This window comes from Phocoena sinus, chromosome 2 (genome assembly GCF_008692025.1).
Source record: "Phocoena sinus isolate mPhoSin1 chromosome 2, mPhoSin1.pri, whole genome shotgun sequence".
In the NCBI taxonomy this organism is placed as follows: domain Eukaryota; kingdom Metazoa; phylum Chordata; class Mammalia; order Artiodactyla; family Phocoenidae; genus Phocoena; species Phocoena sinus.
Genome location: NC_045764.1, coordinates 15,829,400 through 15,849,302, shown reverse-complemented (window position 1 = coordinate 15,849,302; position 19,903 = coordinate 15,829,400). Strand labels below are relative to the sequence as shown.

General features: G+C 37.3%; 1 protein-coding gene across 1 annotated transcript in view; it reads left to right on the top strand.

The window, feature by feature from the left end:
* MALRD1 (MAM and LDL receptor class A domain containing 1) overlaps positions 1-19,903 on the top strand; it is a 592,374-nt gene that overhangs the window by 83,746 nt on the left and 488,725 nt on the right. The window contains 2 exon segments of the mRNA XM_032621667.1: positions 6,426-6,523; positions 14,146-14,319. Of these exon segments, the coding sequence (XP_032477558.1) occupies positions 6,426-6,523; positions 14,146-14,319 (272 nt within the window).

Here is a 19,903-nt window from a genome sequence, read left to right as displayed (position 1 = left end):
GAGGATTTTTGTATCTATATTCATCAGTGATATTGGTCTGTAATTTTGTTTTTTTGTAGTATCTTTGTCTGGTTTTGGTATCAGGGTAATGGTGGCCTCATAGAATGAGTTTGGGAGTGTTCCTTCCTCTGCAATTTCTTAGAAGAGTTTGAGAAAGATGGGTGTTAGCTCTTCTCTAAATAGAATTCACCTGTGAAGCCATCTGGTCCTGGACTTTTGCTTGTTTTGAGATTTTTAATCGCAGTTTCAATTTCATTTCTTGTGACTTGTCTGTTCATATTTTCTGGTTCTTCCTGGTTCAGTCTTGGAAGGTTATACCTTTCTAAGAATTTGTCCATTTCTTCCAGGTTGTCAATTTTATTGGCATAGAGTTGCTTATAGTAGTCTCTTAGGATGCTTTGTATTTCTGTGGTGTCTGTTGTAACTTCTCCTTTTTCATTTCTAATTTTATTGATTTGAGTCCTCTCACTCTTTTTCTTGATGAATCTGGCTAATGATTTATCAATTTTGTTTATCTTCTCAAAGAACCCGCTTTTAGTTTTATTGATCTCTGCTATTATTTTCTTTGTTTCTATTTCATTTATTTCTGCTCTGATCTTGATGATTTCTTTCCTTCTGCTAACTTTGGGTTTTGTTTGTTTGTCTTTCTCCAGTTCTTTAGGTGTAAGGTTAGATTGTTTATTTGAGATTTTTCTTGTTTCTTGATGTAGGCTTGTATAGCTATAAACTTCTCTCTTAGAACTGCTTTTGCTGCATCTCATAGGTTTTGGATCATTGTGTTTTCATTGTCATTTGTCTCTAGGTATTTTTTGATTTGCTCCTCGATTTCTTCAGTGTTCTCTTGGTTATTTAGTAATGTATTGTGTAGCCTCCATGTGTTTGTGTTTCTTTACATTTTTTTCCCTGTAATTCATTTCTAATCTCATAGTGTTGTGGTCAGAAAAGATGCTTGATATGATTTCAATTTTCTTAAATTTACTGAGGCTTGATTTGTCACCCGAAATGTGATCTATCCTGGAGAATGTTCTGTGTGCACTTGAAAAGAAAGCTGTTTGTGGATGGAATGTCCTATAAATATCAATTAAATGTATCTGGTCTATTGTGTAATTTAAAGCTTCTGTTTCCTTATTTATTTTCATTTTGGATGATCTGTCCATTGGTGTAAGTGAGGTGTTAAAGTCCCCCACTATTATTGTGTTACTGTTGATTTCCTCTTTTATAGCTCTTAGCAGTTGCCTTATGTATTGAGGTGCTCCTATGTTGGGTGCATATATATTTATAATTGTTACATCTTCTTCTTGGATTGATCCCTTGATCATTATGTAGTGTCCTTCCTTGTCTCTTATAACATTCTTTATTTTAAAGTCTATTTTATCTGGTATGAGTATTGCTACTCCAGCTTTCTTTTGATTTCCATTTGCATGGAATATCTTTTTCCATCCCCTCACTTTCAGTCTGTATGTGTCCCTAGGTCTAAAGTGGGTCTCTTGTAGACAGCATATATATGGGTCTTGTTTTTGTATCCATTCAGCAAGCCTGTGTCTTTTGGTTGGAGCATTTAATCCATTCACGTTTAAGGTAATTATCGATATGTATGTTCCTATTACCATTTTCTTAATTTTGGGGGTTTGTTTTTGTAGGTCCTTTTCTTCTCTTGTGTTTCCCACTTAGAGAAGTTCCTTTAGCATTTGTTGTAGATCTGGTTTGGTGGTGCTGAATTCTCTTAGCTTTTGCTTGTCTGTAAAACTTTTGATTTCTCCATCGAATCTGAATGAGATCCTTGCCACGTAGATTAATCTTGGTTGTAGGTTCTTCCCTTTCATCACTTTAAGTATATCATGCCACTCCCTTCTGGCTTGTAGAGTTTCTGCTGAGAAATCAGTTGTTAACCTTATGGGAGTTCTCTTGTATGTTATGTGTCATTTTTCCCTTGCTGCTTTCAATAATTTTTCTTTGTCTTTAATTTTTCCCAATTTGATTACTATGTGTCTCGGAATGTTTTTCCTCGGGTTTATCCTGTATGGGACTCGCTGCACTTCCTGGACTCGGGTGGCTATTTTCTTTTCTATGTTAGGGAAGTTTTTGACTAAAATCTCTTCAATATTTTCTCTGGTCCTTTCTCTGTTTCTTCTCCTTCTGGGACCCCTATAATGCAAATGTTTTTGCGTTTCATGTTGTCCCAGAGGTCTCTTAGGCTGTCTTCATTTATTTTTATTCTTTTTTCTTTAGTCTGTTCCACAGCAGTGAATTCCACCATTCTGTCTTCCATGTCACTTATCCGTTATTCTGCTATTCATTCCTTCTAGTTTAGTTTTCATTTCAGTTACTGTATTGTTCATGTCTGTTTGTTTGTTCTTTAATTCTTCTAGGTCTTTGTTAAACAATTCTTGCATCTTCTCGATCTTTGTCTCCATTGTTTTTCCAAGGTCCTGGATCATCTTCACTATCATTATTCTGAATTCTTTTTCTGGAAGGTTGCCTATCTCCACTTCATTTAGTTATTTTTCTGGGGTTTTATCTTGTTCCTTCATCTGGCATATAGCCCTCTGCCTTTTCATCTTGTCTCTCTGTGAATGTGGTTTTTGTTCCACAGGCTGCAGGATTGTAGTTCTTCTTGCTTCTGCTGTCTGCCCTCTGGTGGATGAAGCTATCTAATGGCTTGTGTAAGTTTCCTGATGGGAGGGACTGGTGGTGGGTAGAGCTGACTGTTGCTCTGATGGGCAGAGCTCAGTAAAACTTTAATCTGCTTGACTGCTGATGGGTAGGGCTGGGTTCCCTCCCTGTTGGTTGTTTGGCCTGAGGCAACCCAACACTGGAGCCTACCTGGGCTCTTTGATGGGGCTAATGAGAGACTCTGGGAGGGCTCTTGCCAAGGAGTACTTCCCAGAACTTCTGCTGCCAGTGTCCTTGTCCCCATGGTGAGCCACAGCCACCCCTGCCTCTGCAGGAGACCCTCCAAAACTCGCAGGTAGGTCTGGTTCAGTATCCCCTGGGGTCACTGCTCCTTACCCTGGGTCCCAATGCACACACTGCTTTGTGTGTGCCCTCCAAGAGTGGAGTATCTGTTTTCCCCAGTCCTGTCGAAGTCCTGCAATCAAATCCCACTAGGCTTCAAAGTCTGATTCTCTAGGAATTCCTCCTCCCGTTGCCGGACCCCCAGGTTGGGAAGCCTGATGTGGGGCTCAGAACCTTTACTCCAGTGGGTGGACTTCTGTGGTAAGTGTTCTCCAGTCTGTGAGTCACCCACCCAGCAGCTATGGGATTTGACTTTACTGTGATTGCACACCTCCTACCGTCTCATTGCGATTTCTCCTTTGTCTTTGGATGTGGGGTATCTTTTTTGGTGAGTTCCAGTGTCTTCCTGTCGATGATTGTCTAGCAGCTATTTGTGATTCAGGTTTTCTCACAAGAAGGAGTGAGATCGTGTCCTTCTACTCCACCATCTTGGTTCCTCCTCACTATACACCTGGTAGTGCAGTAGACAAGAATCCACCTGCCAATGCAGGGGGCACGGGTTCAATCCCTGGTCCAGGAAGATCCTACATGCAGCGGAGCAACCAAGCCATGACCACTGAGCCTGTGCTGTAGAGCCCGTGTGACAACTACTGAAGCCTGTGCACCCAGAGCCCATGCTCTGCTACAAGAGAAGCCATTGCAACAAGAAGGCCGCACACTGCAACGAAGAGCAGCCCCTGCCCACCACAACTAAAGAAAGCCTGCATGCAGCAACGAAGACCCAACACAGCCAAAAATCACCCCTCCATTCTTTATTTTTATACTGTGCTGGTTAGCTAGCCCCTCTGGGGTATATGGGTGTAGAAGAGTTTTACAATGAACAGTTCAGATTAACAGGAACACTTTCTTTGGCATATTGTAATTACACAGGTCTCTTAAGTCAGTGTATTCTGTGGAGCAGGCTTGCAAGAAAATAAATCCAGAGACGTATTCCTAGAAGTACATCGGTCTGGGGTAAGAGTTCAGTATCTTTAGGCCTAACCTGCATATATAAACTTTAAGTCAATATTATCTGTTTTTCAAATATTTGGTTAAAATTCTCTCAGGATTGCTTTTAGCTTCCACATCAGTTTTTACTAACATAATATTTTCATAATATCATCTTTCCATCTAATAACATGTTATCTCTTTTCATTTAATCAGGAGGCTTATAGTTTTCCATGGAGTTTTATAATGTTCTTCATATAAGTCCTGTCCCATTCTTGTTAAATTTATTCCTACATATGTTGTATTATTGTTGTTAACTGTGAGTAGAATATTTCTTACCGTTCTAAATCCCGTGTCTTACTGCTAAAATAAATAAAAATGACTTAAAAGTATTTCTCTGTTTCTGTTTACCTTACTGAATTCTCTTATTAATACTTGTCTTTATTAAAAGATAGAATCTGTTGGGGTTTCTATTTTCACAATTGTATTATTGGCAATACATGTGGAACTCTCTCTATTTTTCTATTGTGTTTACTAGAAATTTTATTCTCTTGACTTCCACATTTACTAGATTTATAAGATAATCCTAGTCCAAGATAATTAATATTATCTCATATTTCCTCTAATTACTAATGGTGACACAATTCTCTAGGTAGTTTCTCATTTTAATTAAAATAGTTTTGTTGTTTACCATTGAAAATGTTATTTATTTTGAGGTTGGTCATTAGTCTTTATTAAGTGTTTTTTAAAAATATTTTATTGAGGTTATTTGGAATGGCTGACTGTTTTTCATAGTCTTTTCAATATTTGTGGTTATGAATCTATGATTTTACTGTTTAATTTGTTGATCTAATTGACTGTTGATAGGTCTGTTAAAAATCAAACCTCTATTCTTGGAAAGCTCACTTGTCAGGATACATTATTTTTTGATAAGAATTTCAGGTGCAATTGAAACATTTTAATTTGAATTTTGTATGTATGATCATGAGTGATATTGCTTTATTTTTATTCTGTTTTCATCATTCTTAACATTAGAGATATCTGGCATGATAAAATGAGTCAGGGAGCTCTGCATATTTTTCTGAGACCTGAGATATATGCAAGTCATGTGCAAGTATTTATTTTTTAAAAATTAAATAAAATTCAGCTGTAGGGCCATATGTTCTGTTAGATTTTTTTCCTATCACTTTTCCAGTTACTTTTGTGGCATAATCAATTTGTTCAAACCGTTTGCTTCTTTTAGATTTTGGAGTTTTAGTGTTTATGTGTTTCATCCTTCATTAACTGCTTGTTTGAAATCATCCATATTGTTTTAAATGGCCAGGGGAGTAAGATCTTTGAATGTATGTTAATTTTTAGAATTTTAATTTATGTTTTGACAATGTTCAGTTGAGTTTTACTTGAACCTCAAGTAAAGGATTTTTAAGCTGGATTAATTTTTCAAAATCATCTTTTCCTACTCTACTCTTTTATAGGGGAAATAGAGAATTTAATGAGCTCATATATACTGTTTCTGTTATTCTTAGTTTGGATTTTGGGAACAGTGATCTTTATCTTTCCCAATTGGCTTTGAGATTTAACACCCATATAAACTGGGTTCTATTTTTCCCACTCAGAGACCACACTGCTGACTTGCAACCTTGGTTGTTTGGTTAAACATGTAGTGGTATCTGTAAAGTAATATGTTTTAATTCTGAAATCCTTTTCATTCTGTGTAGTCAGCATTGATCTGTGTCCAAGAAAATCACCTTCTGAATGTGTTTTTTTCATCAAAATAGTTGGCTTTACAAGTTGCCCATCACTCTATGACTATCAAAGGGCAGGATCAGGACTTGACATTGTTTAGCATAACCTTCCTTGTAAATTTTCAATATTCAGTGAAGCTACCCCTGACAGCCGTTCAGAATGTGTGATCCTTTGAGCTGCTAAGAGATGTTATCCCCCCCATACATTTGCCATGAGCACATCCACTGTAGTTAAAATCTAGAAGCAGTTATTTTGTTAACACTAGATTAGATCTTTAATTAAGCTTTCATCCCCACTAGCACAGACAGCAGTGTCAAACATGTAAGCCCCAGGAGAAACCAAACTCATTCTATAGGCTCCAATCCTTCAGTACATCGTGAAGAAACTTACAAGCAAATGTCTCATGGGAATTTTGTAAGGGTATGTTGAATATCTAATTGTAAACTTAGAAGCTTCATTTAATTTGATTTCTAACTATGACGTGAGTTAAGCCAATAAACATTTGTTGAGAGGATTTAGATCAAGAGCTTGTTTTTCATCAGTTGGGTTTTATTTTAGATTTAATGTTATTCATATGAAAGCACTTTTTGGTTATCTACAGAGCTTAATGGTAAAGAAGTAAAAATGTAATTTTCTTTATCTGATTCACAGTTGAATGTATGCACGTTAGCGCAAAGAACGACTAAATGTCCAATAGTAGAATTTGTATCCATATGGCTTTACGTTTGTTTTTGCAGGATCGTTTATTTATTTGGGGGCACATCGATCACCTGCAGTGGCCAAGCTTGGAAGTCCTGTTCTTACAAAATCACTCAATGCCTCTACCCCGTGTCAGGTACCCAATTATTGGAATTTCCATTGGCCATTTTGTAGTTGTAAATTGTTAAGCTTGGGTTACTCTAGCTAGTAAATGCCGGCTGCGTTTTACTAATATTTTCACAATAAGCTGAGAGATTTATATGAGCTATTTCAACATGAAATGTCATTTCATTCCAAAAGACATTTGCAGTATATAACTTACACCCTTCTTTTGGGGGGCCTATTCAAAAATTTTATTTTTTCAGTTAGTCCTTCTGGTGCCAGGTAAACACAGACCAAGGGATAAAATGCTCAGGTCATTTCCACAGCACAACAGAGAAGAAAGAAGAGGGACTTTGGAGTCAGGTGGACCTAGTTCCAACTGGTTCCAATCTCAGTTCTGCCACAAATGATATGCTTCCTTTGAGACTCAGTGTCCACACTGGAAGTATAGTGTCAGCCTGCCTTCTTCACATGGTTGTGAGAATTCAAACGTGATTAAGTAAAGCACCTGGAAAGGTATTTGGCAGGTATTAGGTGTTCAATAAACATAATCCCTTTACTTTCTGTAACATGAATGCCTATTAGATGCTTCTGTTCAGCTTGCCTTGCTTTCCATCCTTTTGAGAGTTCTGACATGTCCCTAAGCCTTTAGGATTTCAGCTTTTTTTTTTTCTTGGCTATCAGAAAATAATGAAGGGATCAATAGTGCCACGCACTAAGTTCATCACCTAGAAATGCAGGGTTACAGCACTAACACAGGCATTCCTGATGATAAATTACAGATCATCAGACCTTTATAACTAAAGTATAAATTTCATTATACTTTCAGCTTGATATAATTCTCAATGAGAGTGTCCAGAACTCTTAATAGGTTGTCCTCTTTATTTTTCCCCCTTGGTTTTTGCTGCCCATTTCTCTGTGGGAATTTGGATTAAAACAACTGCCTGGACTCCACTTCCACCTCACCCAGATGGACTCTAGAGTCTCCCACCTTTGGTTTAATTAACTCTTATGTGATAGATGTACGTTTTTCTTTTCTTTTTTTTTTTTTTTGAGAAGTCCTGAAGCATTTACTTGCTCTTTACAAGTACTTTACAGGCTTACTGAACTTTAACTTAAGGTCATATACCAAAGCCATGCAATTGCTGTTGTTAAATTCGTTAACGACACTGGATAAAAAAGAATAGAATTTGTTAATTCTGCCTCTTTTACAGAAATGTGAACACTAAGAGCTTATTAAAAATTCTGAGACTCACTGAGAAATCAAACAGTTTTCTTCTTTTTTAAAGATGATCTACATTTCCCATTGTTGTATGTGGGTAGCCATTAATTTGTGGTCATAGGGATTGACCCACAATTTATGGTTGTTTCTACTTGAGGACATTTTTCTCTATTGTGGCTTAAATTTGGAGCTTACCTGTGGGAGCTATTGGGGTGGAGCCTCAGTGAAAGCAGTGGACGATTTAGACACTTGGTGGTTTATCTCTCAGAACCAAGTCCTCAACCTTCCAAGGCCTTGGATACTGATTTAGAGGTTTGCCTTGGTTTGTGGAAAAGTAAGAGTATTATAGACTGCCAAAGAGGTATTTGTTTTTTCCCTTTTATCTGCATCTGCTTGAATGTTGGTAATCTTTGAGTTAGAGGGAGGGATATTTGGATTACTTTATAGTACTTTCCAGCTTAGAATTACTATTAGATTGTTAGAGGTTATTTATAGTCTGAGATACGCATGGACAAAGTGCTCTTCCATAGGAGTATTCTAAGAATATACTATTACTGTTTTATAAGTTTGTGGTAATGTGGGATTCTTTCTTTCATGAAAGTTACAAAATAAGCTAACAAACCAAATTTTTATCTTCTTGAGTAATCAGAAAATCCAGCCGATCTTCCTAATTGGAACATATTGATTGATAATAGTTGTATTCATGGAATAGCAAATGTTCTTTATTATATTTATGGTAAAGTGGGGCGGTGAAATAACCAAAGTTGGGCACTTTGATATGATTAAAGCCTTCATTATATGAAATTACATTTTTTTCTCTACATAATCATACCAGGCTAACAGAGTTAAGAATATTTGTTTGAAAGGACTTTAAAGGAATATGAAGCTTTCTCTTGAGTCTTTTTTTTCTAACAGAAGCCTTTTAGGGTCATTTTGCATGAATTACTCTGTACTTTATGTGTAGCCAACACATGGCATCAACATGCAGAATTGTTCCTGTAAGTACTCATTGTTCGAGATGTGGACTTTTATTTAAAAGCTTCAAAAGCTCCTTTGGTCACTGGTGGAAATTTGGCATTTTTCCTTGGAATAACCAGGAGATAGGACAAACAGAACATGTGGGAGCCAGAAGCTAGTATTTCTTATTGCTGTCGAAATACTGTTCTTTTTTTTTTAACTTTTTCTTTTTTTAATTAATTTATTTTGTTTTGTTATTTTTTATTTTGGGCTGTGTTGGGTCTTCGTTGCTGCGCACGGGCTTTCTCTAGTTGCGGCAAGTGGAGGCTACTCTTTGTTGCGATGCTCGGGCTTTTCATTGCGGTGGCATCTCTTGTTGTGGAGCATGGGCTCTAGGCGCACGAGTTTCAGTAGTTGTGGCACGTGGGCTCAGTAGTTGTGGTTCATGGGCTCTAGAGCGCAGGCTCAGCTGCTGTGGCACATGGGCTTAGCTGCTCGGTGGCATGTGGGATCCTCCTGGACCCAGGGCACAAACCCATGTCCCCTGCATTGGCAGGCAGATTCTTAACCACTGCGCCACCAGGGAAGCCCTGTTACTGTTTTTAATAATTTAGGAAATGTAAAATCTGAAGGAGATTTATGTGGATATTAATATTTTCTCACTCTCATATTTGAGTTACTGTATAAAAGACATATCTCACTTTTAGGACTTCATAATTAAATATAGCAGGACTGATAACATGAAGCTTCCACTTTCATTGCCATTTTGTGTGTTTGTCTTTTGTTTTTTTTTTGTATTCCCCAATTCATTTTGCTATTCTAATCCTCTTTAATCAAAAAATTCATACAATTAAAAAGAAGTGAATAGAGATACCAGGAAAAAGACAGATGAAACAAAAAATAGGTTGGCTCCAAAAATAAAGTTTACGAGGCCCAGGCTACATTTTTGAATCTAAGTTTTCCAGCAGCCAGTGCAGAGAGAGACATGTGAGAACTCATTTGGTTCATATTCAAGGAAGTAAAAAACAAAACAAAAATAGTTCTTCTGAGACTTCTCCCCTGATTGCACACATACCAGTGTAAATGTTCTTTCTCTGCTTCAGTGCACACCTATTGCTTCCCTACTCCATGCTCATCATAGCCCTCAATGTTGGGAATATACTAGGGACAATGTAAACACGTTTGCCGTAACAAGGTATAGAATTTAGTGGGGCATACTGATAGCAGTTCAGTGTGAAGTGCTACAGAGAGTGATAAAAATATAAAATACATATATAATATGTAAGTATACTATATAATGTAACAATATATAAATTAAACATAAATATAATATATAACATACACGTATATATGTATAAACCATATATATGTGATAACCCACTTATAACAACTCTCTCAATGAGTTTGAAAAGGCCATGTCTTGTAATGTTCCCCAAGTAGAGTTATGAGCTCATAGCAAAGAGAAATTTAGAAAAAAAGTAATATACAATGGGGCTTGGAATAGTGCACTCATGATCTGTTCTCTGATTGTTTTGTTTACTCCAAGGATAGTATTAGAGCATGAGATAGATTCTAGAGGAAGCAATGGTTTATTGGGGAAAGGTTGAGCAGATATTCTCCCCAGTTGTACATTGTCAAAACACATGAAGATTAATCATTTAGATGAGAAAAACAGATTATATTTTATTGAAGATTGCAGACTTTTACTTAAACTTGTTCAGATAAAAAGAGGCAAAAACATGATTATGAATAGGAATCATAAGAATCACTATGGTAATGATGAGGGGTGTGTGTGTGTGTGTGAGAGAGATAAATGATCCCCCCTACACTGAGTTAATGCCACTTGAGTTTTGAGGAGTTACAGATATATTGTTTCTTTTCCTTTTTTTTTTTTTAAACTTTTTTGTGTTTTACTCTTTTTATTATCCTAGATCTTGAAGATATAACAGGTGTAGCAAATACCAGACAGGGGTCGACATGAAGCAGAGAAGGCAGAGGTAGCTGAGAATTTGGAGAATAACTGAGAAAAGACATGAAGATCTGACCAAAAACCTCCCTAATAGGGAAGCAAGTGGAACAAAGACCATAGGAAAGTTGAGGAAAAAAGCAGAAAATTTGAAGAGTTCCAACTGGAGACAGACCAAAATAAAATGAAACAGAAAAGAGAAATAAAGAAGACATTATTTTGAACTTCTAAATAATGTCCTGTTAATGTCCTTTGCAGAATTTAGTGTCAGAGATTTACTAATTAGTAATTACTACTTGTTCCTAATTACATTCTTTTGTAGAACTGGCCATTCCTCTGGGAATATCACAGGGCACTGTAGAAACCAAACAGCAAGATTAGTTATTCACCTACACTTGGTAACTAGTAGTATAAGTCACCTGATATGGTGTCCTTTCTTTTTATAGTAAAATGAATGATTCAGTGTGTGTGTGTGTGTGTGTGTGTGTGTCTTTTGGTGGCACCAAGTGGCATGTGGGATCTTAGTTCCCCAACCAGGGATGGAACCCATGCCTGTTACAGTGGAAGCGTGGAGTCTGTTTTTTTTTTTTTTTTTGCTATACGTGGGCCTCTCACTGTTGTGGCCTCTCCCATTGCGCAGCACAGGCTCCGGACGCTCAGGCTCAGCGGCCATGGCTCATGGGCCCAGCCGCTCCGCGGCATGTGGGATCTTCCCGGACCGGGGCACGAACCCGTGTCCCCTGCATCGGCAGGCGGACTCTCAACCACTGCGCCACCAGGGAAGGCTGGAAGCATGGAGTTTTAAACGCTAGACCTCCAGGGATGTCCCAGATTCAATATTTCTAAAAAAATACAAATAATATAAAATCAGAGAATACAATTAAAAACAGTAAAGTAATTTGAACTTCATTTCTTTTCTTTCCAATTTGCAATTAAAGGAACTGCTTTGTTGGGAGTTATTTAACCACAGGAAATTTTCTTGAATAAAATGATTCATGGTCTTGCATAGTCACCCTATACATACAATCCAAGTTGTGCATTTATATACAACTTAGTGAAAACCGAGGAGAAATAAAAGCAAGCCTTTGATATTAACATTTTATATAACTGCTTTTTAATGAATCAGGCATGAAACGAGACAATAATTTCCTTTAAAATGAAAAGTACTAAATACATTTTAAATGGTTGGCATAAATTTAACATACAGCTCTTTTTAATAGAATTTTCTGTGATGGACATTTTCCTCTGCTATGTCCACTATGGAAGTCACTAGCTACAAATAGCTATTGAGCACTTAAAATGTGATGAGTGTAACCAAGAAAGTGACTTTTTCGTTTTGTTTAATTCATTTACATGTAAACAGCCACACTGTTTTCATACCTTTGTCATTATACGCATTATACTTAATTGTTCCTTTTCTTTGCCCTCTCTCCCATAAAACTCTGAGGTCCTTAAGGACACTTAATTCCTTGCACATTTTATAACACAGAACAGGTCTCTCTTTCTACCTCTCTTTGAAGGTTTATAGACATTTGCTTTAGCAAGCATGCTGATAGCCCCACTCAAACGTCCTTCTTTTCTTCAATACCTATTACTGAATACCTACTAAATACAAAGCGCCTTGATATGTTCTAAGAGGAATTCACAACGTACATTGTGATTCTGAGTTTAAGACTTAGTGTTCCACTACTAGTGTGTATCACAGTGAGAGCCACGGATGTTGGCTAAGTTCCTATCGAAAATCACAGCTGTACTTATAAATTTTGTTCAGTGATTTTACCCGTACCAATATTAAATTTGAAAAGACTCTGGAAAGTGTCTTGGTCTATACCAAACTAAAGAATTCTCCTTAAATCTCTACAATGCCATTTCTGTTTTTAAAAAAGTAAATTAAATATAAGTTCTAAGCTCTTATTGAATATAGATCCCATTGGTATTTACTCTTAATGCACTATTAAAATAACTTCGCACTGGTACTGTACTGAGTGACAATATGACAGCTTGAAATTCTGATGGGGCTTGCACAGCTCTTGTACAACTAGGTTTAAAGCTCCATTTTGCATATTTACAAGCTTGGAACGTGCTGAAACTACAGCAGGGATCTAACGTTTAATTGTGGTTGAGGAACAAACATCCTCTCTTTCCATAGAATTTAATCAAACACTTCTGCTTGACTTTACATTTCTTGCTTAAAGGCCTGAGTGTAGGTGAGCTTGGTAGTAAAATCTAATATGAAATGAACAATCAGAAAGAATGCTTTGATCAGTTGGTGGCAATTCAGTAGACATTGAAAGAAAAATGTGTACCACGCTGGAACAGGGAATGCTTGATGTTTTGAACAATTTTTTAAAAGAGCATGAAAAATTTTCTTTCAACTTTCAACTGAAATTGGTACCAACAGTGAAATAAATGGGATAATAAATAAATAATATATGTAATAACATCTGTCCACATAAAAAAATAAAAGCCCAATGACAAAGGAAAATAACCAAAAATTTTAAATGTAGTGAAACTGAAAAGGAGCCCCTTTGAGTCCAAAGAGAGTGATTTCATTTCTCAGGGACCACATCTCTGAATGATACTGTGTTTTTCTTTGAAATCTGCAGCATTAGAACTCTCTATGGCATAATGAGAAGAAGAAAAAATTGCTGTGTGTCTGAACTTGCTTTAGTGGGTTTTTTTTGGTCATATTTTGTATTGTGTCATCCAACCACTGAGGCAATTAATTTTCACCTTGCACAGGGCCCAGTATTTAGTAAATGCTCAATAAGGATTTGCTGAATAAACGATAGTGCTGAATTCCACATCATAGCTACTGCTGTCGGCACCTTAAAATACTCCTTTGTGTTTTCTCCACTACCTAGTTAACCTGTCAGTCCTTTAGATTATGTCATCACTGGTGGTGAGTAGGAACCAAACTGATCAAGTCAGGGCTCCCTGGCCTCGAAGAGAACATTTTCTAGTTGGATTAAATTACTGATGAACAGTATTATATAGTCCCCCAAGTTTTTTGATAATGTCACAGTGGAGAAGGAATTAATGAAAAGTATTCATAGCAGTTTTCTCTTACCTGAGAAATCAAGTTTTTGAGATAACTTTTTCTTGGATTGAGACATCAAGGAGAATGAATAGTAATACATGGTCTTGTAATTTTTGAGTCAGATATAGAACGTGTATCTCCCCAGATTCATAAGAAGCAATAGTGAAGGTTCTGTCAAACTTCCATGACGGTGTGGACAAATATACGTCCTCAGACTTGTCTGAGCAGGGTGCTAGTGTCCCATTTCTTTAGATATCTCTATGGCGTGTGTTAAAAATATCAGTTAATGTAGCTACCTTGAGCCTTTTTTTTAAGGAGGAAATACAAAGGCTGGCAGAAGATGTACTTAGCATTTTCTGGGTCTGCATGTTTGGAGGAGAATTAAGTAGTTTGGGATATTTTTAACTATAGAAGAGCTACTGGACTCAGGTAAATGGAATATTTATATCATTCAAACACATTTTTCACCAGGTACAGTTTTGGTATCGTTTGTCTCAGCATTCACATCTCTCGGTTTTTACAAGAACATCACTGGATGGGGATTTGCAGAAGCAAGGTGATCTAGTCAGAGTCTCCAAATCTCAGTGGAGACAAGCAAAAATCGATCTCTTTGCGAAGGCTGGAGAGTCTACTCTGCCTTTTCAGGTAAGCATGTAAGAAATTAATACAACTGAGCAGAAGATGCTTATTTAATGCTGATCTTTCCAGATAATAATATAATACATATATCCCGTAAATGTATTTGATATTAATAAAGCAGACATTCACAATCAGGGATGAGAAGAGAGGTTATCTTGATTAATTGCTAAAGACTTGTGGAAGCGTAGCAAAAATGGAGATAAGAATTGAATAGGATGGCAGAGAGAAGAGTAATTTAACAGGAAAATGTTTGTTTTCTTAAGTGAGGATGGTGGATTATATGAGGTATGAGGTAGTGAAAAAAATCTGGGCTATCCTATTGCCTTATTTTCTGCTGCCCATTAATACTGAGAATTTTATCACTTTTATGTCATTTATTTGGTTAATAATGAAAGAAGGAAACGGTAGCTTATCAAATGGGTACAGCAACTTCCACCCTCCTGGACATGACTCCCTTCTAGATGATGTTTGCAAAGAGCTGTTTAGAGACTAGATTAGATGGTGGAACATAGTGGAACACTCACTGCCTTAGGAGTCACATAGTCTGAGTTCCCATCTCTGCTCCTGCTCACCCCCTGTGTTGTTAAGTGATTGTGTACATTACATCTTTGAGCTTCAAATTTTCCAATCTGTGAAAACCACAGTGATAATAAAAGCAATGCTTGAGAGGAATCTGAATGAAAGAGAATGTAGCTAAAATGGTAGCTATGAACGTGAGCTCTGGAGCCTGGGGTTCAAACCCAGGTGTCCAGTCAGAGGGAAGTTGCTTAATCCTTCCGTGCTTCTGATTCTTCCTCTGTAAATGGGGTTGGGGAAGTAAGAACATTGTTGGGGTGTTAGGAGGCTCTGAAAAATAACACACCTCATCTGGTACTCATTTCCAAACTGAGGTAAATATAGAAATCCAACAGAGAGAGCACAAGATATTTTGGAGAAGATGTATTTAAAATAATACCTCACCTCAGAACAAACAGCTCCACCCAGAGAACAGCAGACTGCTAGAGAATACAGGACTCATCCTTTGGGGAAAACCTTTTTACTGTGAGTGATTATGATGTGTGAGTGTTGTTTTATGGGTTGGAATACATGTCCCCCTCTGGTGGAGGATGTTGATTATGGAGGAGACTACAGACGCCTGGGGGCAGGAGGTGTGTGGGAACCCTCTGTACCTTCCTCTCAGTTGTGCAACGAACCTAAAACTGCTCTAAAAGTCTTAATAAAAACACAAAAGACAAAATCCAGAATGTCCTTTGTTAGAACTGGCTATTTGAGAAATATTATGAGTTGGAACTTGTGCCGTTCTCTCTTGGCCTCATTAACCTACCATCGTTATTGAAGAGTTTTGGCACTGGGTATTTTTTTTTTTTTCCTGTTTAATATTTCTTCTTTTGGGGTTTTGCTCTTGCTTTGTTTTGAGGTGCAAATTGAGACTGCTCTTTATTATCTGGGGGCATATTAACTAGTTTTTAAATTGACCAGTGGGTTGATGGAATTTTGTGATTTGGTATCCACAGATTGGTGATGTTTTCTGTCTTCACCCCCTCCGTGCTGGATCAGCACCACGTGTTGGCTTTTCTCTCTCCTACCTGGGGGCTCCCAGTCGGCACCAATCAGCCTCTTCTTCTTCTTCTTTTTTTTAATGTATTTTTGTGGCCGCACCATGCGGCACGTGGGATCTTAGTTCCCCGACCAGGGATCGAACCTGTGCCCCCTGCATTGGAAGGGTGGAGTCTTAACCACTGGACTGCCAGGGAATTCCCAGCCTCTGCTTAATTGTGCTGGCTTTTTGAGGGGAGTGAATTGTCCTGGGTTCTTGCTAAGCCTCGGCCATGTTTAATTCAGCCCGAGAAGGTAAGGATTTTAGCACACACCTCTGTTCCTTCTTATGTAATCTTGTTACTTGGCCGAAGTACAGGCTTGTTTTAGAAACTACAGTTCAGTGAAAAGAAAAATAAGAACTGTTCTCTCAGATGTCACTCTTCAGAAGGCCATTACAAGTCCACAGTCTCTAATCAGCAATTTGGAAAATTAAAATTTGGAAAGCAATAAGCTTTTGGAAAACAAATTTAGAGGCAAAGTTTCTCCTGACCTGAACCAGCGTTAGGCAGTTCATTTAGTGATGGGTTTGATGATAAAGTGCTGCCCTCAGTCTCCCTGAGGGTATCAAGTAATATACAGGATACATTTTAGATGAACATCCTCAACTCTGAACTATTCAGATCTCACAACCCAGCCGGACTCAAAGACTTTGGCGAAGGAATTTGGAGCCTGTGTTAACATTCTGGTATGAATAAGTCCAGATTTTATACACATACACACGCATACAAGATACATAAGTACCCACAGTCACACACAGATACATATACACGGTTTTATTTAATACATTAATATTACTTAGATATATTATTAAATCTTTCAAACAAATAGAAAATAGAGAGAGGCAAATACCCATGTACTCACACCTCAGAATGAACTAATATGAACATTTTGTTTGCTTATAATGTTGATAGGTTTGCTTCTAAAGATGCAGCTTTTGTCCTCTTTGTACCCTTTTCTATTCTATTTCTTGTCCTTTACAGGAAAAAAAAATTCTAATATGTTGTTTTTAACCTGATTTTTCTAAGTCTATTTTCAAAACTATGGAAATATGCATGAGGAGTCTAGCTAGGTGCAGTTCTACTTCATTCTTTTTTCAATAGCAAATGGAAAAGATATTATACCTACAAATAGTCACTCTAGCTTTTAAATATTCAAATATTTAAAGTTTATCTTCTTGGAAACAAGCTCCTTTGGCACTTTAAATTTAGTGGACTGAATTATTTAAGGGTGACCTTAGTCATCGCCTGGTCATCTGTTCAGTGTGACTAAACTCTGAACATGTATTTATATGACATCATCCTATATAAACATTGGAAAGGAGAAAGGCATAGGACTGTATGACCTCTCAGTTGGTTCTCTTGTAGCCATGAAATTCAGATTCAGTGTGGTCCTTTTATGTGTCTTGTACACATCACAATAGAATGCAAATTGCTCTGAGTTCCTTAGGAAATCAGCACCCCTGGTTAGGTAGGGCTTTCATTTTTCCTAGTGGAAAAGGATTAGGCTTACTGTTTATTTTGTAAGAACAGCAGATTAACAACATTTCAATATTCTTTCCGTTTCCTGTGCAGTTTTTATTGGAAGAATGTAAGTCAAGTAGTTAATAGAATTTTTTCAATCTGTTTTAACTGGGCCTACTCATTTTATATGTTCAGTGTTTTACACAAATATTTGATTTACAATTTCTTTCCTAACTGTTCTTCTTAATTTCATATCTAGAGGTAGTACTTTTTCTGAATACTGTCCATTGATTTCCAGTTGATCTACTGTCTTTGAGTTTGCTATTAAAACATAATTGTGTCATATTTCAGATTCCATTTTAAAATGACCCTTTTGTGAAATTTTCCTCAATGATTGATACCATGTTCGCTCTTGATCAGAGTCAATGGGATAAATCAATAACAATTTCCTGATATTATTTGAAGATTCAGTGAAGGGTGAGATTTATAATGCAAAGTAAAAGCTGGTCTAGTCTCTGTAATGTTGCTCTGTCCTCAGCCTTCTTAACCTAGGGCTTCAGTCAATCTTGTTTTGCCAGGTAGCTCTGTTCTGCAGTATCTGCTAAAGACCAGTTATCTCTTTATTTCATGATAGTGCTGTAGTACAGCACAGTCACCCATGGCTCAGGTCACACATTTTTCATACTAGATATGTGATCTTCAACCAATAACTTCAACTCTCTAAGCTTCTGTTTCCTTTGCTTTAAAATGTGGAAGAAAATAACATCATCTTCACAGTGTTAAAATAAGTGGACGTGCCTGGCATGCAGTAAGCTCTAAATAAAAGCTTGCTGTTGATGCTATTTTTAACACTACCATCATTCATCAAAAATTCCTATAGTCGAATTTTTCTTTACTGCATCTTACTATATTCCTATTGTCTCCATTTCCTCTTAGATACATATTTATTCACTCTCATTATTCTTTTTTAAAGCAAGATATCAAAGAACCAAAATTTAAATATGCTAGTTGAGTATTTCTCTGGAAAAGTTTCTTTCTGTTTTGCAGATCTAAAAAGTAATCACTTGATTATAGACAATATTTACACGTTGCTGTGCTTCCTGAAAGAAAAACAAGAAGTGGTTCTGTTCACTCAGGGAGTAATATAATATAATTGGATAAGACAAAAATCAGCAAGATCCTAAAAAATAGTTTTAGGAGGAAAGATATTTACATATAATTTGAAATTTTAGCTCTCAAATTACCTTGAGAAACTTTATAAAATGAGGTTTTCACTCTGCCTTTGTCAATGATTGAAACAGTTCTTGTGAGCAACCTCTGGCTCACATACCAATTATTACAGGACACTGTAGTTCCCAAAGGGAACTGCCTTTGGTGACAAATCAAACGATCAGCTTGGTTAAAGCAAGTAATACAAAATAGGAACAGTGAAGATGATTTTGGAATAATCAGGTGATATTATTTACAGATATGAGATACATTTTTTTTAAAGGAAGTAACATTATTCTCTGTTTAAAGTTGGAAAATTTTAATTAATGGTCAAATTATAATCGTTCATTACCTGGTCCTGAATTTAATTATGTAGAAGGAAGCAAGCAGACATGTACATGACCTAATATCATCTTTATTTTACTCTGGGAGTTGTTATTTTTTTTCCGGTACGCGGGCCTCTCACTGTTGTGGCTTCTCCCGTTGCGGAGCACAGGCTCCGGACGCACAGGGCTCAGCGGCCATGGCTCACGGGCCCAGCTGTTCCGCGGCCTGCGGGACCCTCCCGGACCGGGGCACGAACCCGCGTCCCCTGCATCGGCAGGCGGACTCCCAACCACTGCGCCATCAGGGAAGCCCTATTTATCTTTTTAATAGATGTCATCAAATTGCTGTCCATTTGGGCTGTACCAATTCATGCAGTCAGTCCTCTTCTCTTAACGAATATTTAGGCAATAATTCATTTAGGCAAAAAATCCTATACTCCTACCATAGGGGAGGAAATAGTTTTTCTTGACCCTATTAGGGTACCTGACTGGGTCTCAAAATTAAACTGATAAAGCAGATTAACAGGAGAAAAGCATATAAAATTATTTAATGTTAGTTTTACTTGACGTGGGGGCTTTCATAAGGAAATGAAGACCTGAAGAAATAGTTAAACCTGAGGGTTTTTGTGAGAGGTTTGATGAAGAGTGAATAGGTGTAGAAAGGTATGATAGGGCAAAGAGTATGAGCTGAGTGTAATAAACTGGGAAACTTAGCTAGGCCTGTTTGTTCAGCTTCTCTGTGTCCTTTTGTCTTCAGAGATAAGGATATCTCTGGCATAGGGAGGGTTCATCTCACATGAGGATTTGATCTGCTTTAGCGGAAAGGTCAAAAAGTCCATCCTGCACATACCATTTCTCAAGTTCCTTTGGCTAGAAATATTCCATATGCTGCATAGGTGCCCTCTTTTGGGACAGCATGTCCTAAACCCCATCATCCTACAATGCCCAAAGTTTTCTAAATATACTCTACATGTTCACATTTCCTTTTTTTACTTG